The 25,404-nt window shown below is 38.2% G+C and overlaps 1 protein-coding gene across 2 annotated transcripts in view; it reads left to right on the forward strand.

The window, feature by feature from the left end:
* Positions 1-25,404, forward strand: part of MRC1 (mannose receptor C-type 1) — a 96,295-nt gene that overhangs the window by 33,574 nt on the left and 37,317 nt on the right. For both annotated transcript variants that reach the window (XM_024750139.1, XM_024750138.1), the window contains 9 exons: positions 1-147; positions 4,591-4,776; positions 8,056-8,213; positions 10,535-10,645; positions 15,511-15,626; positions 18,832-18,980; positions 21,521-21,720; positions 24,062-24,189; positions 24,664-24,751. In XM_024750139.1, coding sequence (XP_024605907.1) covers positions 1-147; positions 4,591-4,776; positions 8,056-8,213; positions 10,535-10,645; positions 15,511-15,626; positions 18,832-18,980; positions 21,521-21,720; positions 24,062-24,189; positions 24,664-24,751 — 1,283 coding nt within the window. The remainder of the gene's footprint in view (positions 148-4,590; positions 4,777-8,055; positions 8,214-10,534; positions 10,646-15,510; positions 15,627-18,831; positions 18,981-21,520; positions 21,721-24,061; positions 24,190-24,663; positions 24,752-25,404) is intronic.

The raw sequence follows: 25,404 nt of genomic DNA on the forward strand, positions 1-25,404 counted from the left end.
GAAGTCCATCAGCGGAACCAGGAAAAAGCTGTGTGTCACTAAATCCCGGGAAAAGTGCTAAATGGGAAAATCTGCAATGTGTTCAGAAGCTAGGCTATATTTGTAAAAAGGGCAACACAACTTTGAATTCTTTTGTTATCCCCTCAGGTAAGTGATCTATCTGATCTGAAGTGTATAAAATATTATAATTTAAAGATCAGATTACAGTCTAGTCCTAACTGTAGGCACTGACAGGTTTTGTTGATCGTTTATGGTATCAACTTAATGATATTCCTACAGAATGTCTTTTTGGCGGTTGCTAACCTTTCCTGAGTGTGCTGGAGTGTTTGGGCATGAGCAAAGCCTTTGACACAGCATTAATAAAAATTTTATCTTCACAGCTGCCCTGTGAGGTAGGTATTATTATTCACACATTTTAGATGAGGAAAAAGATATTCAGAGGATACAAAAAAACTCGCACATGTGACAAAACTGGAATCCAAGCTAGGAAATCAGTATCTGAAAGGAATGTTTTTATTATGTCCTCACTATTTAATGGCGTATCTGGGCGCCAGTGTTACTTAGTTTAACATATACACTGAAGTCTTCACCAAAATGGAATAAAACATCCCAGAAGTAGTCACTGAATTTTATATATAGGCTAGACCAGCGGGAAAAAATGCAATTATGCTCTCTATTATAATTTTATAGAAGAATTAAGCTACTAAGCCCAGAATGCATTTTTTCCTTCAAATTGACAAAAAGCAAACTAACTATTGATACATTTTTTTCACCATCACCTGTTTTTGGAGAGACACTTAATACTTCATGGTCATTTATGTGTGTGTATATATATATATTCTTCTTGGGAAATCTGACAGCGTGGCATTCTTCACTTCTTTTGCTCCTTGACTTTTAAAAGCAATTTCATTTATTTTAAAATATGATTGACATGGCTAGAAAGTCTATGGTACAACATGATAAATAATAATAATTTCTTCCAGTTCTTACTTCAGATTTGCAGTTCCTCTCTGAATAACCGTGTCTGGGTGTATAGCCTTACCTAGTTATTCTATGAATATATGAATAAATGTGTTTGTAATTCTTTTTGTCTGTTTTATACAAATGACAGCATATGATACATTTTGCTCTACTTTTTTCACTTAATAGCAATTTGGGGCATCATTCCATACAGTACATAGGTAGCTTCTGTGTTCATTTTTATGGCTGTACGTTAGCCATTGCAGGGAGAGACCATATTTTTTTTTTAACCAGTCCCCTGTTAATGGAACTTTAGTTTACTTCCAAGTTTTTATTATTACAAACAATCCCGCAGTGAGTAACTTTATACATCTGTCATTTGATGTGTGTGATTATTCCTAAAAGCGGAATTGCCAGGTCAAAGAGTGGGTGTGTTTGCCATTTTAATGGATACAAATATGGCGGAGTTCTCCAATGGATATAGATGAGGGTCCCATTATTGGGTTTGATTATACTTTACAGGGTCACCCTTATGGCTGTGGGCACGCCTCAGGGAGACCTCAGTCATTTTTGTATTTCATCTCCTCTATTCCTCCCATACGACAAGTGGTATTGATATAATCCTTCCCTCTTGGAAGAGCTCATATAATTCTCCTTTAGAAGGTTTGGAATTACCACTTAGGGGGTGAGGAGAATGGTGGTTTTATCATGTCTGAGGTGAGGAGGTAGAATTCTGTAACTTGGCCTTGTTCCTTAACCCCCCGGTTTTAGTTTCCTATCTATGAAGTGGAAATACTAACACTTGTTCTTCCTGTGAATGTTTGTTCATATCGTCAAGCACTCAGTCCATTATTCTTATTTCTCTGCTATGCCTGTTACTGGAACCAAACTTGGGTCTGCTGGTCTGCGTGCAGTAAAGCCAGATCTACTGACACCGGGTTGTGGTGAAGGAAATTGAAGGGTTTATTGCAGGTGCCAAGCAAGGAGTCCAGGGCAGCTAGTACTCAAAACACTGAACTCCCCTATGGGTTTCAGGAAAACATTTGTAAAGTCCAGGCGAGGGAGGTGGGTTGCAGGGTATGTGATCAGCTTGTGCAAAATTCTGTGATTGGTTGATGGTGAGGGAACATGGCAGTGTCCCAGGGGTTGATGTTATCAATCCTTAGGTGCCAACACGCTCCTGATCATCAAGTAGTTAATTTCTTCCATTTGGTGGTGGTTTTAGCATCTGTAAAACAACTCAGGAAATGTCCATCAGATACTATTATCTGGGTACTTCAGAGAGGAGCTACAGCAGAGGATATGGGGGAGGGGATCTGTCCCAGGAAGGCCCCCTAGGGTCCTGCTCGGTTACATGCCTTACTTGCTTCACTTGCTAACTTTCACTTCCCATTGGTTTTTGAATTTCTCTATACTTCCTGGATTAATCATTCAACCTTATCTATAAACTCAAATAAACCAGAGCTTGGAAAAGCATATCAGAGTTAGGATTATGAAGCGTACATTATTGGTGACTTTCTTGGGCAAGGGTTCCACCTCGTCCCCTGTTTGTCTTTGCAATGCCACCCTGTTCATCCATGATCCCTAGGTTGCTAGAGCTGCACTGTCCAGTTCAGTAGCCACTAACAACGTGACCCCTGAGCACATGAAATGCGGCTGGTTCCAACAGAGATTTGCTGTGAGTGTAAAATACACGCTGGACTCACAAGACATAGCATGAAAAACAAAAGTGAACGATCTCATTATTTTTTAATTGATTACATCTTGATATGATAATATTTTGGATATATTGGGTTAAATATGATGTATTATTATAATGAAGGTTACCTGTCTCTCTTGAGACTTGTATTTAACATGGCAACTGGCAAATGTATAATTCCATACGTGGCTCCCATTTGTGGATTATGTTATATTTCAGTCAGACAGTGTTGCTGTACAGGAATAAGCCATTTTTTGTGGCTGCCCCAGGGGACGCCTCTACATTGGTTGTTTCCATGTTTTGAAATATTTTTAAAGTGCATCTGTTTAGTTTTTGAAGCCCTCAGCATGTGCTGGCATCATTTTCAACTTCTTGAGCAGCAAAATTAAAATATCCCACAAGAGGGCTCCAGAGTGATACTAACTTTTCTTTTTTTTTGGTCACCACTGGAACTGTATAGAAGGAATAGATTTTCTAAAAATATGCACTTTTCTGTTATAATAATACAGTGTTTGGATCTCAGGACTGCCTATTTACTTGAATGACTGTACACAGAATCTCGAGCTTATACAAAGGTGATGCAGACATTCCCAGACTTTGAGAGACTATGGAACTGATACATGAAACGGATAACAAAGGTGCCCTGTACTGAACCTTTACTAAGGCAGCACATTTGAGAACATTTAGTATCAAACTTAAATATAGAAATTGACATTCATTTGGCAATATAGTCCCTCTTTACGCAAGATATATTGCTCAATTGCTGTTTGAAATAGTATCCATAAAATGGGCATAATAAGCTGTTGTATAGTAAATCTAGCTTCAGTTCTTTTTCTTGACCAACAATTCATGACACTTATTCTGTGCCAGGCCCTGTGCCATCTCAGGGCCTATATGAGGATGGATGAAGCAAGTCTCTTGCCTTCGAACGTCGTTACTGTCACTTTCCCTAGCTCATTACTGTCATGTTTGTAATGTAGAATCAAGGTCATGAAATTTGACCCTGACTACTAGTAGCAATAATTAGGACCTTGGTCACCGTTACTGGTTTGATTAAACATTGTTGTCGTATTTGTAATTTATAGTCGTATTATCTCAAGTGCAGAACACAGTGAGGATGGGTAGTTTAATATTAGTACTAGTATTCATATTATTTACAATATTTTACATACATGGATAGTTTGGTTCATGTGATGTGACAGACCCAACATCACACAGCTTGTGGCAGATTCAGATTTTGCCTGAAAGACTTTGGAATCGAAGTCCCTGTGATTTCTGCAGTTATGTGTCATCTTTTGGGAGCAAGTGCACGGCAGTGGGTTAGTTCAAAGGCACAGGTGGCCGGCTCACACTGCCATGGTTTCAGAAGCTCCTTGGTGCCCCCCCCCGCCCCCACCCATTCTAGGCCCTGTGTCAGCACGTCTTTCTCCTGCCTGCCTTGTGAGTCGTGCCCATCCTCTGAGGAATGGATGGCTTCCTAATGTCCGTAGAATAGAGGTAACTTGAAGTCTTTTGAGGAATGAATACGTTATATGACAAAACTCTTGTGCTTCCAGTATTCATAGAACATGCTTAGGACAGGTCTGCCGATGATAAAATGCAGGCGAAATGAGACAATCTGTTGTATCTTACTGTGGCCTTGTTGTAGGTACAGTTGAAAATAAGAACAGATTTCTCATTTGGCTTTATTTTAAAATGAAAGATGACTTCCGTATCATCTTTAGTCTAAAAGCAAACACAATCTCGTCTATCTTTTGTGAATACCTGTGCCAAAAAATGGAAAAATAAATATTAGCTATATTTGCCTATGACTATGAACTGTTTCCTATAGAGAATGATAGAAAATATTGTTAAATTAAAAAAATGTTTAAACAATAAAAAAAAAACTCCTTTTAAATGTTTTCCAAACTCTTTTTTTTTTTTTTTTCTAGAAAGTGATGTGCCTACCTACTGTCCAAGTCAGTGGTGGCCGTATGCAGGTCACTGTTACAAGATTTACAGAGAAGAGAAGAAAATCCAAAGAGATGCCTTGATTGCATGTAGGAAGGAAGGCGGTGACCTAGCAAGTATACACAGCATCGAGGAATTTGACTTCATTATCTCGCAGCTGGGCTATGGTAAGAGCTTCATCTGTAATACACTTGATTCTCATCTTCCTGACTTACCACCCATCTTTGGAAAATTTAATCATACATGTTAAATCTAATAAATTCAAGTAAACAATTCAATGAACAATTTAGTAACAAATATCAGTCGTGCCTAAAATATTAAAATTATATAGTAATTTAAAGAATTTTTACCACTAAGAGAACATTTGAGTTTTTTTAATATGGAATCAACCTATGCATAGTTTTAAAAATACTGTGTTTCAAAAAAAAATACTGTGTTTCTATATATAATCTGGATTCAGAGCAGTCTACCTTAAATCTTTGAACAATATTTCACTAGTTGGAATTAGTTGGGTGTACGGATTTATTTTCTCTTTTAAGGCCCGTGTTTTGGCTCACAGGAAAGGTCTCTAAATGAACCATCTCATCCTCTGAATTTTATTTTCTTTATTAATCTAGCTAAGGCTGCTAGAATGATGAGCAGGGAAAGAAAGAATTTATTTGATTGGAGTGGTTAGATGGTGGCCTAAACCTTTTAAAGAAATTTGCGTCTCCATTTTAGGACTCTAAGAGACGAAGAGAAAATGTAGTAACTCAATATTGTAAAGTTTTAAAAGATTGGCCCTATCAAAAACATTTAAAAAGTGAGTAAAGCGAGTTGGGAATATGCTTATCCTGAAGAGAAGGAGGCTGAGGAAGGAAGTAATGGTGACGGGCACTCAGCCGTACTTGCTGATTCAACGATTATCGTTTTCTGCTTCCACTTATGCTACAGCAGAATAGCTGGACCTTTTCGTTTCCAGAGAGCAAAACAAGAGGAAATGGATGGTGGCGATGGTGGGGACTGCTTCCTGACACTTACTGCCTGAAAATGGATAGGAGCAGGGGTAGGGGAGAAGAGAAAAACAATGAACGAATAGATGAGAAGAATAAAGTAGTCTCAGAAAAAGATGTAGAACATCCCCAGCACTGCTGCTGTCAGCGCCAGTGCTGAACGGAGTCCTTTCTCCTTTGCTCGCCTCACTGAGTTCGGCAGGGTGATGATGATATTCTGCTACAGCCCATAAATAATTTCTTGATTATTCTACATTTACCTGTCCTGGAGCATCTGGACTACACGATACTAGTGTAATCAAAACCAGTGTATCTGAATAATATCGTGACAGAGATGGCATGATACTTAGAGTAGGGAATAAGGTTTGCGAGTGAATCGGCGGAAAACACATTAGTTAAGAGGCTGTAGGGCTAACGTGCAAATTTTGCTCTACTTTATATCATATGGGTCTAGTAATAGGAGAACCTTATATATTTATTGCTAGAGTTATTTTAGGAGTTTGGATGACGAAGGTTGCTTTTAGACTCAGCTGGAGAATTAGTAAACTTTCACTATGGAAACCTTCTCTTTTTTATTATTGATAAAGATTTATTTATTTAAAACAATACAAATCATATTGATAAAGGTAAAGGAAAGTTATAAAATTAGAATGCTTGTTTCTAAGTCAGAAGCCTAGAAAACCTTTTTGTAGCTAGTTGAGTTGATATCTTTCATGTTAATCATGGAAATACAGTGGATAAGTTGGGACCTACACATATAAGTTATGACTCCATCAACAAAGACAGCTTCCCTAACAGATTGATAAGTCCGTCTAACAACTTTATGCTCACATCTTATATATTTTTGTAGGATCAAGCTTGTGCGTACAGAAGCTACGGGGGGAGAACAGTTTAGTGAGAAAAATGTTTATCAGAAACTCCTGATACTTTATTATAATCGTGGGACTTGGGAGTTTAGGTTTTCATTGGTCTTGAACCTAAAAACCTTGAGGGGTACATGAGGTCGTTTTGGAGCCTATATTTTCTGCCCAAAGTACATGATCTGCCAGATTAAGTGAAAGGAAAAGGGATCATCCTGGCAATGCCAGTCATGTTTCATGGTGCTGGAAACATCTGCTGGGACTGGCACCAGGCCAGTCAGGGACTTCTCCAAAAGCAAACTTGAGTGACAATTTCAAGAGGAAGAGACTAAACCATTTAGGGAAATTCCTACACAATGCGGCATATTTCTCATTTTCTACTGCAACATCATCTTTACAAACTTTTGGCAAGTAATTTTATTTAACTGTTTAAAGAACACATGAAACTTAAATAGATATTGAATTGTGTATTCCTTCAATTTTTAAAATATGGAAAAATGTGTATGATTTTAGTCACGAGGCCTCAGGCCTTCTATTTGGTCCCGTTTTTACTTAACGATATTTAGAATTCTTAGAATTAAAACTACTGATAAAATCAATAATGCTCTTCATAGAATTTTCAAAACAGAATGATCCTCTTTTATATCTATACCTGGTTGTTTTTATTTTAACTTTTGTTTGTTATTTGGGTTTTTCTGGTGTTTCATAGTGAAAATGGTGGCAGATTCATTCATATACATAGACTAATAAATAAGTGCTAAATGCCAGAAGACAGCCCAAGCCTTCAGTTTATATATCTTCTCACTGTATGGATCATTTTCACTCCTATTACAGTGATTAAACTTTAACAGAGACACCTAGAATGTTCTTGATAACATCGTCAGTAAAATAGGAGTGGTTTTTAATTTTTATTATTTTAAAACACTCAATAAGATTTAATAGTAGTCAAATAGATTTATGTATAAAGAAGCTGCCATATTTCCAGCACCGTGAGTGTGGTTGGTATATGGTAAATTATTTATAACAAAAAAGCAGCTTCACAAGATAGAGGATCATGATAGACCCACTTCAGTTTCTGTTTAACAACTCCCAGGAGATAGAATTTGCAGTAGCACAACAAAAGAATACAGTCATATCCACAATGTGAAGAATACGTTACACATTTTAAACTAAAATTGACAACATAGGGGCTTCCCTGGTGGCGCAGTGGTTGGGAGTCCGCCTGCCGATGCAGCGGACACGGGTTCGTGCCCCGGTCTGGGAAGATCCCACATGCCGCGGAGCGGCTGGGCCCATGCGCCATGGCCGCTGAGCCTGCGCGTCCGGAGTCTGTGCTCCACAACAGGAGAGGCCACAACAGTGAGAGGCCTGCGTACCACCAAAAAAAAAAAAAAAAAATCGACAACATAAAATGTAGTTGACATCTCAGTCTACAGAGGTAGATCCGTTTAAAGCTCAAGAGGATGGTCTTTCTTGCTAGTGATAATATCAAGGGAGTTGTTGATAAAGAACGGGTCTTCTTTTCCTGATAACCTTCTGATGTTTAGAAAGAAAACTTTGGGTTAATGACTTCTGTGTTTTTCTTCCTGTTTAGAGCCAAGTGATGAGTTATGGATTGGCTTAAATGACATCAAGATTCAAATGTACTTTGAATGGAGTGATGGAGCCCCTGTAACATTTACCAAATGGCTTCGTGGAGAACCAAGTCATGAAAACAATAGGCAGGAAGACTGTGCAGTGATGAAAGGCAAAGTAAGGCAACTTTAGTTACTGATATCTAGCAAAAGCCACAGGGAAATTTTCCTGCTGTCCCACTTATTACGTACGATTGTTTCCATTGTTTCTATTCTACTGAATTGACATAGATCAAGGTTGAACGAGAATTCAGATTTAGTTTTTTGAGTCTCTCTCAATTGTCTGGCACACCCAAGTTCTCAAGAGGACTAGAAAAGCAACAGACAGAAACTTTCATTTCAAAGATGAAATTAACTAATAACGAACGCTCATATCATTCCTATGCTTGGTTCTAAGTTTGTTTTTTGAAAATTTTTATTGCAGTATAGTTGATTTTCAGTGTTGTGTTAGTGTCTACTGTACAGCAAAGTGAATCAGTTATGCATACACACATATCCGCTCTTTTTTAGCTTCTATTCCCATATAGGTCATTGCAGAGTATTGAGTAGAGTTTCCTGTGCTATACAGCAGGTCCTTATTAGTTATCTATTTTATATATAGTACTGTGTATATGTCAATCCCAATCTCCCAATTTATCTCTTCCCCCTTTTCCCCCAATAACCATATGTTTTCTGCATCTGTGACTCTGCTTCTGTTTTGTGAATAAGTTTATTTGTACACGTTTGTTAGATTCCACGTATAAGTGATATATATTTGATATATATATTTGTCTTTCTGTGTCTGACTTACTTCACTCAGTATGACAATCTCTAGGTCCATCCATGTTGCTGCAATTGGCATTATTTTGTTCTTTTTCATAGCTAATATGCTGTTGTATATATGTGCCACATCTTTTTTATCCATTCCTCTGTCGATGGACATTTAGGTTGGTTCCATGTCCTGGCCATTGTAAATAGTGCTGCAATGAACATTGGGGTGCATATATCAAATTATAATTTTCTCTGGGTATATGCCTAGGAGTGGGATTGCTGGGTCATATGGTAGTTTTATTTTTGTTTTTTGGAGGAACCTCCATAGTGGCTGCACCAATGTACGTTCCCACCGATGGTGTAGGAGGGTTCCCTTTTCTCCACGGGTTTTTATATGGCTTGATTAATCAATTCAGAGCTTTGGTCCTACTTTTAGCTGGTTGCTCTGAGTGGATGGAGACCTAGCTAGATCTACTCTGGGTCCAACAGCCTAGAGTCTGTGCTTGGAGAGCTACAGATTTTTTTTTAGGTTACAAAGAGGTGCCAAATATGAAAAAATGGCTTCCATGTCTTAAATATCACTCTAGCGACTGAAGTATATCATCAAGTGATCTTTTGTTAATAGAGAATGAAGCTGGTGGTTAAGAGGCTTGGTTTTGATGCATGGCTTATTTCGTCATTTGTAAAATAATAATAATAATCATACCCAGCTCATATGGTGGGTGTAAGGATTAAATGGGTTAAGGTATATAACGTGCGCAGTGCCTGGCCCAAACTTCCTGCTCAGAAAGTATTAGCTACTGTTTTTATCATTGTGGTTGTTACCATGGTGATAAATTGAAAGCTTAAGAAAAGAGTATGTGTTAATTATTGAAAGAATAGGCAGAAGTGTGTCCTGGGAAGGGGAAACCAGAGAGCATCCTACTTGTAGGGAACTCAAAAGACAGTATGGCTGAAAGCGTGGAGTGAGAGGTAGAGGGGTGTGTAGGGAAAATACTGGCCACGAGAAAACGTGCATTAGCCTGGGAGTAGCCAGACCTAATCTGCAATTTGCAAATATTACACCGGCTGAAGAGTTGAGTGCCAGGTTGTAGTGGGTACGGAAAACATTTTTCAAGGTGTTTAGCAGTTAAGGGAAGGAGAAGAGAAGTCTTTTAACGTGAAATCTCTAAGGAAGGCAGAAAGGGTGGAATTTGAAGTAGAGTGAAATATGGTACCTTAGCTCCGGGGGGACCCTCATCAATAGAAATGGGAAGAATGGAGGGCAGAAAACTGGTTTCAGGTGTGTTTTCAGGGTGGGCCTTCTTTCTGGGTGGCTTTAAACGTACTCAGTTAACTTGAAAACAACTGCCCATAGGGATGGAAGAGGAGGTAAACCTTCTGTTGGGACCATCTCTTAAGGGCTTATGAGCATTTTTCGTTTCTCTCTAGATCCCCCTCCAGAGTGGCTTGACAGCAAAGATATAAAAAACATACTGGGGCTACAATCTCTTTATATCTTTGTAGCTAAAGTCAAATTTGCAGTTTCCTGGTAAAATGTCCATTTACCTTTCCTTTTCATGGATGCCTTTTTCTCTTAATAACCTCGAATCTTTATTTCCCTTTTCAGAGGTGCAGTTATGAGGAAATAGCACCAAACAACTGATGATCATTGAGTTTTTGTTTTTTTTTTTCCTTTGCTTTCTGCAGGATGGGTACTGGGCGGATCGGGCCTGTGAACAGTCTCTTGGCTACATCTGTAAGATGAAATCACAAGCCCAAACTCCAGGAATAGTGGAAGTGGAAACAGGCTGCCAGAGAGTAAGTACAGAAAGCATGCAGTGGTTTCAGATCAGCAGATATGATGTGATAGCTTTATTTTTGTCTGTGAAGGTACTTACTAATAGGGGCCAACTGCTTCACCTTACAGGTAGTGGTAGTCTATGACGCTATGGGTCATCAAGGACATTTCCAGTGGATAACCTTAATTTGCAGATAGCAAACAATCCTTAGTCATTTTTTCCATTTATAATATTTCTGGTGAGCCTGTTTCTGGTGGGGAGTCTTCTCAGTAGATCCCTGAGGATCTGGGAGGCAGGAGGTCTAGACTCTAGTTGGTAGTACCGGGTAGTAACTCAGTTAAACCAAGTCAAACCATGCAGTCCTATCGTGCTTATTCTCACCTGCACCACAGTTAGTAATACCTCCCCGCAGGTCTTATCTTCCTTTGAGGTTAAAGTAAGTGATTTCTGTGGAGCTGTTTCTAAAAGCAAAATACAGGGCGTATGGTTGTCATTTTCCTGTTTGATCGCTGAGTTGCCCATCTTCCTCTTTTTTTCCTTTCTCACTTCTCTTGGATAAAAATAAAGTAGAAACTGATTTTCTGTCCAAGAGTGTCAAGTTGTGATCAAATCATAACAAACACCGGCATTCATGAAACATACTTGAGTACTGACCAATTAAACCATAAAGAAAAATAGAGCAAACACAGAAAATCATACAGTGAGAGATCGAAAGGATCTTAGTGATGCTTGAAAACCCCCTTTTAATTTTTGTGTTCTGGAAATTTCAGCCCAGAGAAGTGATAACTTTGTATGAGTCACACAGAGGTAAGGCTAGAACCCAAGTTTCCTGCCAAGTACACTTTCACTGCTGGTTTCACTACCAGTACACTTACATATTCTTTACCTGATCATATGCAGGTACAGGAGATTGTCTATTATTGGAATTTTCTATAAGTAATAAACCAATCCTCACATTTTATTACTTCTACACAATCAAAATTTTGTGTATATTTTTTCTGTGAACTGTCATGTCTATAATGATAAAATCCAATTTAATCATTAGGTTAAATAAGAAGAAGAAGAAAATATTGGCCAGCTGTTTGTTGAATGCGGTTATTATGCTTTCAGTGATCTTAAGAGATAAACATTATGTTTCTAACTAAACAGGACAAGATACAAGAACTCAGAGATATTAATTTAGCCGGTTTAAAAACACATGCTCTAGGCACTGATTTCCTCAAATCACTGGAAAGTCTAGAAAACAAAGCCACTTGTCAACAAAGGAAGATAATAGTTTTTTTGTCTGGGCCTGGGTACTTGGTGGTGTAGGCGTATTTCTGAGAATTCAAAACTACAGGCCTTCTGTCATAAAGATCTGGGATTCAGTCTTCAATTCATTGCTACCTGTATGGGAAACCTTGATCTAAGAAATTAACATGAAGTGGTCTCAAGTTGCTAATATTCCTGGATGTCTGACAGAGGCAAATGTAAATCCTCTTTATGCAGAAGTCCTCCTTCCCAGACTGATTGGGAATCCCACAGATGAGTGTGAAATCCAAAATTATAAAACATACCACCAGGAGCTTAGATGGTGGAATTAATGGAGATGACATTAAAGTGAATGTGTATTAAAATGCTTACAGAAATAAAAGGTGGAATTGAGACGATGGACCAGCCACCAAGTTTTGTTATGTGGTGTTTTCATATGATTAAATTGTAAATATTTTTTATTTCCATTAAGATTTTTTTGACCCATGAATTATTTAGAAATGTGTGTGTGTGTGTTTTCATAGTGGTAGAATTTGCTGGTAGTGATGGGGATTTGTTTGTGTTTTAGTTCCTAAATAATTGGGAGCTACTGTTGATTTAAATTTCACTGCATTGTGCTCATATAAAGTTTTTGTTGTTATTTGTTGAGATTTTCTTCATTATCTAGTTCATAGTCAGTTTTTATAAATATTCCATCTGTGCTTGAACAGAATGATCTTTGATCTGGGGGTTCAGGGGTCTATATATGGTGACCAGATAAAACTTAGCAATTATATTATCCAGATATTCTATATTTCTAATATTTCGTCTGCTTGACAAAATATTCTCCTTGTAATTGTATCAAGTTTTGATTTATGTACTTTGATCTGTATTATATCTTCTTGGTGAATCAGTCCTTCAACTATGTAATTATTTTCTTCATTCATAGTAATGCTTTTTTATCGTAAAGTCAATTTTAAATAATATTAATATTGCCACAGAAACTATCTTTTGCATGGTATTTCCCTGGAACCTCTTTCTCCAGCTGCTTGCTTTTTTTTTTTTTTTTTTTTTTTTGCGGTACGCGGGCCTCTCACTGCTGTGGCCTCTCCCGTTGCGGAGCACAGGCTCCGGACGCGCCGGCTCAGCAGCCATGGCTCACGGGCCCAGCCGCTCTGCGGCACGTGGGATCCTCCCGGCCCGGGGCACGAACCCATGTCCCCTGCATCAGCAGGCGGACTCTCAACCACTGCACCACCAGGGAAGCCCCCCCTTATATTTTTAACATGCATTCCTGACTTGAAGTTAACCAATATCTCTCTCTGCCTCGTGAACAAAATGAATGTTAATTATTCCACTCAAACATTCAAAGTTTTTCAAATTTTGAAGTAATGTTAGACTCACAAGAAGTTGAAAAAAAGAGTACCGAGAATTCCCCTGTATCCTCCACTCCACTTCAGCCAATGACAGCATTTTCTCTAACCAGAGTACATGATCACTACAGGTAGTTGGCATGGATACAATATTATTGACTAAACTACAGATCTTATTACTATTCCATTCTTTAACTTCCCACCACCAATTAGGTATCTTTGCTATTTGTCCAGGCAGTTAGACCTGGATTTACTAACATTTATTGACTTCTTTGCTCAGTGTAGACTTTTAGCCCACTTGCTCCTCTTGTCTTTCCTTTCTTGCCAAAGTAAATCTTTTAGAAGTTCTTTGCCTGGGATTTGGGAGTGGAAAACTCTCTGTCTTTGTTTGGAAATCTCTTGAATTCATCTTCACCCTGCATAGTAACTTATGTAGGTCATTTTAGAATTCTAGATTGATAGCTGTTTTCTGACAGCACTTTACATATTATTTCATTTTCTCCTGGCCTTTATTTTTGCCGTTGGAATTCCTACTAGACTAAATCTTTTTTTAAAAAGTGGATACTCTGTATTTTCTCTCTGATTGATTTTAAGATCTCATTTTCTCTGTCTGTAAGTACAGTGTGTTCAGTTTTGGATTTATTTTATTGGTTGCATCTGGTATTGAGTGTGCCTCTTCATTTTGAGGATTTGTATCCTTCCATTCTTGAAGATTACCAGTCATTAATTTTATTCAGTGCTCCTGAAACTTCTCTCAGGTTGACTTTCAACCTTCTCATTCTATCATTTATATTTTCTATCAATATGATTTTTGAAACATCTTTTCATATTCTCATCTCTCCTACATTCAGTCAATTTGCTAATCTTTCTGAAACCATATTTTCTATATTAATCTGGCCATTGAGTTTTTAACTTCATATTTTTCTTTTCTAGAAATTCTTTTTTGTGTGTGTTTGAATCCTCTCGTTCTTTGTTCATAGTATTTTGATCTTTCATCATTGATCCTGTTTCTTCTTTTGTCACTTAAATCATCTCAACATGCTTCTTTTTATATTTTTTTCCAGATTGTTTTATTATGTTAAACTGTTGACTCTCCCTTAAAATGAGGCATTTTTCTCACATGGTTTATAATTTTTGATTGTGAATTCGTCCCCATCCTATCCCCACCCTGACCCTCAAATGTCATAGTCTTACATGACCTGGATTGTGGGAGTATTTCTGTCATGTGGTTTTACACTTTACTTCTCAAAGTGCCTGCAAGATCCTCCTTCTGTAGACTACATTTTACATTTTATTTTTTGGGCTGTAGATTCTCATACAATGTGGAGAGTGTAAAGCTGGGACTGGCACCCATCTATGGCACAGACTTGGTATTTATTTTCAAACAGAAGAATTTTTTTTTCTTCCTTCACCCAGAACCCCAGGCAGGTGACAAGAATCTCTGTCATTTCCTCCTTCTGTGGGTGGAGTTTTCTCACTCTCCTTTCAAAGAGGGGCTACCCTTAGTGGGTATCATCTTTACACAAGGACTTCAGTTCTATCTCCCTGCCTCAGGTGGGCTGATGGCCAAATATCCTAATCTGTATGGACATTAATACCCCAGCCCCTAGACTCTAGGACCTTAATCTTGGTCTGATACATAACCAGGCAACTACAGTCTCAGCTTGTGCATTTTCCATTCCAGCTCTTTAGTTTTCTAGTATTTATTTTTGATACCTGGAGATTTCCCCTTCTTTCTCCCAAACTCTAGTATGGATTTTCTGTTTATTGTTATGTTTTTATTTAGCATGCTTTTATTTCTGTGTGTTTGAAGTGTGGGAGAGGAAGCACATCAAATCATGTTGCCAAAAGTTTGATAAGTGCTATCCTGTGACCAGATGGTACAGCTTTATACTCACCATCTACTACTGGCTTCAATAGGTGACTAGGCTTGTTACTCTGCAAATTATTTCCTGTGGTTACCTATTCTAAAACTGAGATCTTAGCCATTTTGTTCAGTTTCTTGGGTAAACGTGTCACAAATCATTTTTGTTGGAAGTTGCATCAGAAGTGGAGAGAATGACTTCCCTCACCCCATTTTGTATCATAATTGCCATTTGAGGAACAATGCACTCCTGTTTTCCTTATTCACATAAATTGTTTTCATTGCATGTCAAATTATTCTTATTTGTGTTCTTTACACACGTCTATTGTTTATCAATTTATGTTTCATCATAGAGGAATTATTAAAATAATATTATATAATAGATATGCATGATAATCTGCTTCATAACATCAACAGGGCTGGAAAAGACATGGCTTCTACTGCTATTTGATTGGACACACACTTTCAACATTTACAGAAGCAAACCAAACCTGTGTGAATGAGAAGGCTTACCTAACAACTATAGAAGACAGGTATGCAACTATTTTCATGTTTTTTAAAAAAATGTATCAAATAATGAACCATTTCCAAAACAGCATATCAATGTGCTCTAAATTTCTGAGTAAATTACATTGAATCTTGAAGTGTGGTTTGTAAATATAGGAGCATTAAAACTCATGTTTTTATTTGGATTCTTCATTGAAAACACAATAAAATATTTTGCTACTTTTAGTAGCATAAAACAATGTTCAGAACAGTTTGCTAATGCTCTGGTAAATGTTGTTTATAGATCTAACTTTATTTACTTATTGGAGTATAATTGCTTTACAATGTTGTGTTAGTTTCTGCTGTACAAGGAAGTGAATCAGCTATATGTATACCTCTATCCCCTCCCTCTTGGACCTCTCTCCCACCCACCCCCCATCCCACCCATCTAGGTCGTCACAGAGCACCAAGCTGAGCTCCCATGCTATATAGCAGGTTCCCACTAGCTAGCTATTTTACACATGGTAGTGTATTTATGTCAAACCTAATCTCCCAATTTGTCCCACCCTCCCCTTCCCCCCACCGTGTCCACATGTCCGTTCTCTACCTCTACATCTCTATTCCTTCCCTACAAATAGGTTCATCTGTACCATTTTTCTAGATTCCACATATATGCGTTAATATACGATATTTGTTTTTCTCTTTCTGGCTTACTTCACTCTGTATGACAGACTCTAGGACCATCCACGTCTCTACAAATGACTAAATTTTGTTCCTTTTTATGGCTGAGTAATGTTCCATTGTATATATGTGCCACATCTTCTTTATCCATTCATCTGTCGATGGACGTTTAGGGTGCTTCCACGTCCTGGCTATTGTAAACAGTCCTGCAATGAACATTGTGGTACATGTCTCTTTTCGAATTATCGTTTTCTCAGGGTATATGCCCAGTAGTGGGATTGCTGGGTCATTTGATAATTCTATGTTTAGTTTTATAAGGAACCTCCATACTGTTCTCCATAGTAGCTGTATCAATTTACATTCCCACCAACAGTGCAAAAGGGTTCCCTTTTCTCCACACCCTCTCCAGCATTTACTGTTTGTAGATTTTTTTGATGATGGCCATTCTGACTGGTGTGAGGTGATTGTTGTTTTCATATGCATTTCTCTAATAATTAGTGATGTTGAGCATCCTTTCATGTGCTTCTTGGCCATCTGTATGTCTTCTTTGGTGCAATGTCTATTTAGGTCTTCTTCCCATTTTTTAATTGGGTTGTTTGTTTTTTTGATATTGAGCTCCATGAGAGATCTAACTTTTTTAAAATGTAGCAGATCTCAAATTTTTTAAAGCAAAAAAAGTAAGTAAAATTTGTCATGTCAGAAATCATACTTTCTATCTTTACTACCACCTCCAACAAAAAAGAAGGCAGAGAGATTTACTGAATATTTTATTCATTCTTTCCAGTCTTCCATTCTCTGTTTTGCTTTGCTTTGCTAGGTTTACTAGATTATTAGGTCCAGAAAATGATGTGGACACAGAGAATTTTATGTAACTTTTTTTTTTTTTTTTTTTTTGGCGGTACGCGGGCCTCTCACTGCTGTGGCCTCTCCCGTTGCGGAGCACAGGCTCCGGACGCGCAGGCTCAGCGCCCATGGCTCACGGGCCCAGCCGCTCCGCGGCACGCAGGATCCTCCCGGACCGGGGCACGAACCCGTGTCCCCTGCATCGGCAGGCGGACTCTCAACCACTGCGCCACCAGGGAAGCCCTTTATGTAACTTTTAACATCTAGAGTCCCATGTTTCTTTAGGTTTTCTTTTTCTCCTGCTTTTTGCAAAGTACTGGATCAGGCACAGAAGAAACTTAAAAGAAATTTTTTAAAATGTCCATTTGATTGGAAGTAAATAGGTAAAAATCATTGAGTTTTAATACAGTAAGTTATATTTATTGACCTTTCAACGCAGACCCAATAAAATGTAGAGGATGCTATTGATATTAAAAATTCTTTGATAAAGTGAAAGATGTCATAGAATTTATATAGTCTTTACAAAAGAACTTGTTTTTCAACATTCTTTTTTCATGTATAATTAAATGTCTGATACATCGTAATACCCTGATACAATGCTAACCTCTGAAAATAAGATCATAGATAATTTTTATCTTACGACCTGGAAGTGAGCTATACATTTTTAAGTACTGTGGGGGCATGTTCTGATCTGTACTGTTGGTCTTTGGTCTACTGGAATAGAGATTTCCCTAGATTTTCTATTTTAAGTTTGCTTCTCCTTATGTGTTTTCTGTGATACTTGTGTTCAGGAACTCACTAACTCTGTGGTTCAATTTGGTTTTGGGGCTTTAAGAAAAATTGAGTTGTTACTTTTTAATTTTTTTGGTTTGTTCAGTTTAGGGAATGAAATTATTCAGACTAGGGTCAAACAAATGTTTTGTTATTGGGGCTTTCTCTCCATTTCCCTCTCTATTCTCGCTGGAGCCATCTACAGCTCCCTTTGTTCCTGGAAACTCTGGACATCACTTTTCTTTTGCTCCAAAGAGATATTTTTTTGCATATGTTGCTGCGTCATTGTCTCTTTATCAATTAAGACAAATTTTGTTTGCCTTACCAACTACATTGTATTATTACCAGATTACGCCAAATATAAGGATGGGATCCAGAGGAGAGCGAACGCTGGAATTTGTGATTCTGCTCCCAGTTCTTTCTAGAGATTGAATCTCTAGTTCTCTATATTTCTTGATAATTTTCTCTTTTGTTTCAGAGCTGAAAAATGAGAATGAAATTGAGTGGAAAATCCACACAGGTTTTCTAATTGTATTGTCCTCGATAATGTTACAATCTCTCCACTTACTTCACCAAGAATTGTGTAGAGCATTTGAAATATTTGAAAAGTGGACTGATTTTCAAACAATGTATTTTAAAAGGCAATAGTTTTCTCCTTTGCATTTTGAATTCTCTTTCACTTTGAGGAGGAGCAGAGGGACTGGTGAGCAACAGAGAAAAATAGTTTGGGTACATTTGAATGGTTTTATTCAATCAGCTGTATGATATTTTTCCTTCATAAGATCACATTTCCTTAGTGAAAATTTGCATTATTTAAATGACATGTAAATAGAACACAATAGGTTTGATTTGCCAACTGAAGTATAGCTCAGGCATACAATTGAGATACTTTTCATGTGGATAATTAGAAAAATTCACATTTTTCTAAAATTTAGTTCATTTTTTTTTTTTTTTAAGATATGAACAAGCCTTTCTGACTAGTTTGGTTGGATTGAGGCCTGAAAGATATTTTTGGATAGGACTTTCAGATGTACAAAACAAAGGAACTTTTCAGTGGACCATCGCGGAAGGGGTTCAGTTCACCCACTGGAATTCAGATATGCCAGGTATGTTCAGAGCTTTGGTCTTGTTTCAGGTGGTCTGGAGAGCGGACCAAGAATCTGTGTTCTTTTTTGGCCACACCATGTGGCCTGAGGGATCTTAGTTCCCCGAGCAGGGATGGAACCCCTGCCCTCTGCAGTGGAAGCGTGGATTCTTAACCACTGGACCACCAGGGAAGTCCCAGCACTTTGGAATTGAGTTTCCATTTACCCTACACGTCCATCGGGCCAAGCCTGTAATTCCTTCACAGCACCTTTCCAAACAGACTTATGTAAATTAATTGTGCTTTTTAGATTTTATTATCTCATATTTCATTCTCTTTTTGCTTTTCCTTTTAAAAATGTTCCCATTAGTTTGCAGTGGTCTAAAAAAAAAAAAAAAAGGGAAGAGAAAACTGCTAGGTTATCTGGTACCGCTCTATTTGAAGTATTTATGAAACAGTGATGAAATCCTAAATGGTCGTAAAGATTCCAAATGGTTAACTTACTTCTGAGAACTTAAAACTGTCCTCAAAGGGTATAAAGCTTTTCAATGTAACTATGAATGGAATTATGACTGCGCTAAATCTGGAACAAGATGTAGTGCTTATGTGGGACTCATTATTTCAATATCTTGAATGGGCTACCCCGTTTAGCCCTTGATATGCCTTGGATTTAATTTTATCCTTATAGGAAACCTGCAAGGTAAGTTTAAGTATCCTCATTGTAAAGAGGTGGAAACTGGAACTTGAAAAATTTATAAGCACGGATTTAGACTAATCTTTGTAATTTCCAAATCCAGGCTGTTTGCACTAAGATCACCCCCCCCCCTATAAATTTTGATTTGCCTTCTTTTCGTTTTTTTTTTTGCGGTACGCGGGCCTCTCACTGTTGTGGCCTCTCCCGTTGCGGAGCACAGGCTCTGGACGCGCAGGCTCAGTGGCCATGGCTCATGGGCCCAGCCGCTCCGTGGCATGTGGGATTTTCCCAGACCGGGCCACGAACCCGTGTCCCCTGCATCGGCAGGCGGACTCTCAACCACTGCGCCACCAGGGAAGCCCGATTTGCCTTCTTTAATAAGAAGTTTCTGAAGTAGACTCTGAAAGGTTCTTTGCTTTCTTTATGCACTGGTGTCTAGCCTATGACATAATTCAGTATGACTGCACTTAGGAAATTCAGCGTCCTTATAGCAAGTGTTTCATTGTGCCTGGATAAAAAGCTAAAGAAGGAATAATATAGCTTAAGGGCACAAATTAACTCCTTGGCCTAATAAGTCCTAATCTTCAGAAGTTTTAAAAATTTGTATCCTCAGCTGTCAATAAGGAAAAGAGATCAGTAATTAGGATAGTGTGATTTTTGTTTAATTATTGAACATTCTGAAAAATAGTAAGACTTCAGTTTATTTTGAAGGAACAGGGCAGTATATTAAGAGCTGTGTGCGCGTTTTTGTTTTTTTGAAGGGTGATAATTCTTACTCTCCAGGCAAAACTCCTTCATTTCACTGGTGTTGATCATTTAGTAGTAGCACTCTGAGAGATTAACCCTGTAACATCCTTAGGGAGTAAAAATGGATCAAACCCGAGTCATAGGGAATTAGCAATCTTACAGAAAATACTTTGGGAAAAATATACCTCCCCAGAACTTTGAGAGTTACTTCTAAACATTTACTGCCTTTAAAAGGACAGCAATCAAAGACTATCTCATCTTAGCAGCAAGGAATCCTAATGTTTCCAAAGCTCTATCTTAATTACTATTTCGAAATAATGATGATAGTAAAACAGAAAGCTTCAAACCATGAAGCTTAGTGTAGTCCCCACTGTCTTTTATGTACTTTTTTATCCATTAAAGCTGGCGTGCATCACGACTCTGTAAGGTAGGTGGCAGTATTTGCATTTTAAGATGAGGAAATGGGTTCATAGTAGTTGAGTAATTGATCTAAAATCTCTAGCTCAGGCGTGTCTCATTTTGAAGTCCAAAGAACTTCTGTTTTCAGATATCTACATGGACCCCAGGGGGAAAAATAACAGATCTTAAATAATTTTTTTTAAAAAAGAAAGAAACATCAAAACCCCATTATTTTTGGCTATATGTACGTGTATAACCGAATCACCTTGCTGTACACCTGAAACTAACACAACATTGTAAATCAACTAGACAGCGATATAAAATAAAAAATAAATTCAAAAAAACCAACTTCCTTGGGAAAAGAAACCCCAAACATTATTTTTGTCATTATGGTAAATTTTATCATACGAAAACTATTGTACTGTTAAATGTCTGTGTTGAGGGGGGCACCCTGCCAGATATTAGAAATACAAAATGTTACCAAAACCCTGAAATTTGAGATTATAATTCAGTTGGGGATACAGGCCACACAAATAAAAGGTAAATAATGGTTCAAAAATAGCACAAATCAGTTGCCAAATGCTGCAGGATCTCTCCTCTACATTTTCTCGTCACATGTAGATTCGATCCCACAGCTTGAGGCTCAGGTTTGAACGGTCTTCCGTGAACACAGCTGGCTTTCACAATCACTTGTTGAGTGAATTCTGCTTTGTTACCTGCAGGACGGAAAGCCGGGTGTGTTGCCATGAGAACTGGGGTCGCAGGGGGCTTGTGGGATGTCTTGAGATGTGAAGAAAAGGCAAAATTTGTGTGCAAACACTGGGCAGAAGGAGTAACTCGCCCACCAGAGCCTACAACCACCCCGGAACCCAAATGTCCAGAGGATTGGGGCACCTCCAGTAAAACAAGCTTGTGTTTCAAGGTAAGTCTCAATTGCTAAGCTCTTAAAGAATTTGGGATATGCTTCAGCCTAAAGAATCACGTAAGGAATTGAAACAAAACCAATGCCCAGGCTCCACCTGTAGAAATTCTGATTTTATTTATCTGGCAGGGGGCTGGGGCATCCACTGTTTTTAACGAGCTCTCCTTGCTAAGGACCAGTTGCTTTTAGACCAGCAAACACAACCCATACCACAAACACAGCTCGCAACAGCCTTTCTTCACCTGCTTTGCCTTCCTCACCTCCCACTCTTGGCGTCTTTCCTCTCTCCCATGCTTGCTTGCCCTAGTATGAGCTCGCACTTCTTTTTATCTTAGTGAAATTTTCTGCTCCCCCTCATGTTAGCCCATTGCATCCCATTTTGGCTCTGTTCTTGGAGCCCAAGCTTTAGGCTAAGTGAACTGATAAACGAATCTGCGATCATGTCACACTGGGATTCTAGAGAGAATACTCCCTTGTTCTGATTTAACCCCGGCTTATCATGCCGGATGAGAGATGAAAGACTTCCCGTAGGGGCACATGGCCGTTCAGTGACCTATAAATGACAGTTTGATATCCTGCCTTCAACCAATACATTCCTAGACTGGACCATCCATTTTCTCCTTATGCAATCAAGTTCACCCAAACAAAAAACATACCCCATACCCCAATGAATTAAGCATTTGAGTTTTTTTTCTCTCTCGTAAATCATATTCTTTCTAGAGAAGGTTGGGTTTAGCCAAATACAGCAATGTACTTATGTACCACTTAATGACATTATTCTCTAAAGGCCAGTCCTCTGGACTTCTTTTGTTCAGTCCTTTGAGGCATATGGCCCTGGCATGTTTTGTAAGGCAGTTAGGCAAAGCTGACGAAGAACCTGAGTTACTAACGTGTCAGAATGAGGTTGTTTAGTCTCCTCTGACTCGAGGGCTAGTTGAGCTTGTAACTTCTACTTAGCAGCGACAGAGACTCATTAGCCGTTCAATCCAGATTAGCCAGTCAAAGCTAAAAGCATAATTTACATAGAAGGGAACGTATTGAGCCAAGACAGGAGAGGATTTTACAAACGGATTGAGGACTAATGCAAAGCCAATCAGGTATTTGCTGCCTCTGGAAACTTATGAGTTATTGCACAAAGGCCAGGTTCGACCTATGCACTGCCACTCGCCTGAGGGTGGCAGGCTATGGAGATGAGCTGCAGAATTTTTGAGAGAAGGAGTAGAATTCTCCAGAGCTGGGAAGTGAACCAGGGGTTCCAGCAGATGTTATCCAGGTGGATGTTCAACGAATCCAGATATGCGCTTCCCTAGAAATGATGGTTTTAGAGGTGCTTGGGGTAGGGTTTGTTTGAAAACATATAGACCGTCTTTGTACATATTAAGATGTGAGAGTTAGTAATAAAATTCAGCTGTTAGTAAATTGATTTAAGAAAATACAATCTTATATCACCATCTAACAACTTGAGATATTCACAGGAGTCTTGAGAATTACTGCAGTGGAAAGTTGCTCAAGTTACCTGTATCCAGATAACTCAAGTAAGGTCAAGATGAAGATTGCCTTGGGTTGCTCTATGACAACTGGGCAACCATAGTCCACTGGAAGCAAATCCCTTCTTCTACGAGCCTGCAATGGTGGGCACCACATCTCATGAGAAATAATGAATGAAAATTATAAAAGTTGGTGGATACAATGAACTCCTTTACTGTTTGCATCCTGATGGGTATTTCCCATACCATCACTGTGGATAATATGACACATTATCTACATTCTATAAATCTTAGCTTTAGTTTAGCTTATATCCCATCTTTTTAGATGCTCTCCCCGATAAGTGTCAGTCGTGACACGTTCTCCAATCGCAATCGTTGTTAAAATATACATCCATAAGGAAAAAGGAAAAGGCAGTTTTAAGAACATAACAACAAAGTGTTGGAAGGCTGCTGCGTTATTCATTGTTTAAGCTAAACAGGATAACAAACTGTGGCGCAATCTTAGGGAGGTTATTACCCTTAAATTTTTTTAATTCATGTTTACTTTCTCTATATCAAGTTTCTTTTCATTCTCTTCCATCTCAATGCTACTTCTTACACTTAACCAAATTAATCCTATCTTCTACAGAAAGCTGTATGCCAAACCCATACGCCTAAAGCTTTTAATCTGACTTCTCCAGGTGCTATAAAATAAGTTCATTTTCTAAGGTTTTCTCAACAAAATCACCCCCCAAATTGGGGCCATTGTAATGTCTTGCTTTTCTATAAATGAAATCTCATCAAAAGTCGATTATTTCTCTTGGTTTGATAAGCTATGAAGTGTAAAATAAATTCTGAATCTGTATCACCTTTAGCTGTTTACAAAAGGAAAACATGAGAAGAAAACATGGTTTGAATCTCGAGATTTTTGTAGAGCTCTGGGTGGAGATCTAGCTAGTATCAATAATAAGGAGGAACAGCAAACAATATGGCGATTAATAACGTAAGTAGCTTTTCTATACAATACTCCTTTCTTTGACCCGTTGGGTGTTAATGATGTTGAGAAAATTCTCATATTTCCAGAATTGTTGGCTCCTTATGCTGCTGTGGATACATATATCATATCCTGAATCCGTGGGCACTTTTTGATTTAGTTTCACTTCTAAATGCTTTAATTTTATAGATATAAATCCTGTGATGAATTGCTCTATAAACGTATAAGACACTCAGTACATATTGTTAAATGAATGAGTACCTTCCAATGCTTTACAGTTCTTTCAAACAGCAGCTTGTTTTCAGGATATTTACAGGTTGTACCAAAATGCACAACTGTTCCATAAAGCTTACATTTAGTCATTGAATCCCTTTACCTGTGTACTAACTAATTTATGTTTTGGGGGTCATTTTCAAATTGGATTAGGACTCATAGGTAACCAAACTTGGTTCATAAGCTACCTTTATATCTTGTATGTTGCAGAGCTAGTGGAAGCTACCACGAACTGTTTTGGTTGGGACTGACATATGGAAGTCCTTCTGAGGGCTTTACTTGGAGTGATGGATCTCCTGTGAGTAATTTGACTTAACATATCATTTTCTTACTTTATCGTGTATTTATTTTGGTATTAACCTTTTGGCTTACTCCAAATTTTTGGTAAGATGGGTTATTATGAGAGCTAGAGACCTTTTTCTATGCAAAATGAATGCTACTTTAGGACCATTATTCTGCCCCTGTCCCAGGACAGTTCTCCTGTTCACCCAAGGTGGAACATGGTGGACTGGATGAAAAAAATTAGGAAACTCATTCCCCTAATTGATATAAAATAATGTCTTCATTCTCTCGTGCCAAGTTGGTATGCAAGTAGCTAGACTTCTTAAAAATTGAGTGTTTTATGACCTCTTGTAGACTAGGAGGTGTGGAAACAACTTTTGATATTCCATTAGAAACCATTAGGCTTTGTCAGACTTCTCCATTCTCAGGAACGGGGAAGTGAGAGGCTGTGGCACATGCTGGCCATCATCACAGGAAGTGAATTTGTATACTTTCAGTTCTACTTCCTGTCCCAACCCATCAGCAACTTTTCAAGGTGCTCGGTAGGGTGGATTACTTGATGGCTCCATTGTTAACATGAATTTTATATTTAGATCTCTGGAAAATAGATCATGATGCTTATTCTAAAACCTTGTGGGCTATGATTCCACTCTGAGAACTCCGCAGAGG

Source organism: Neophocaena asiaeorientalis, unplaced genomic scaffold, assembly GCF_003031525.2.
Source record: "Neophocaena asiaeorientalis asiaeorientalis breed wild unplaced genomic scaffold, Neophocaena_asiaeorientalis_V1.1 scaffold4, whole genome shotgun sequence".
NCBI classification, from domain to species: Eukaryota; Metazoa; Chordata; class Mammalia; order Artiodactyla; family Phocoenidae; genus Neophocaena; species Neophocaena asiaeorientalis.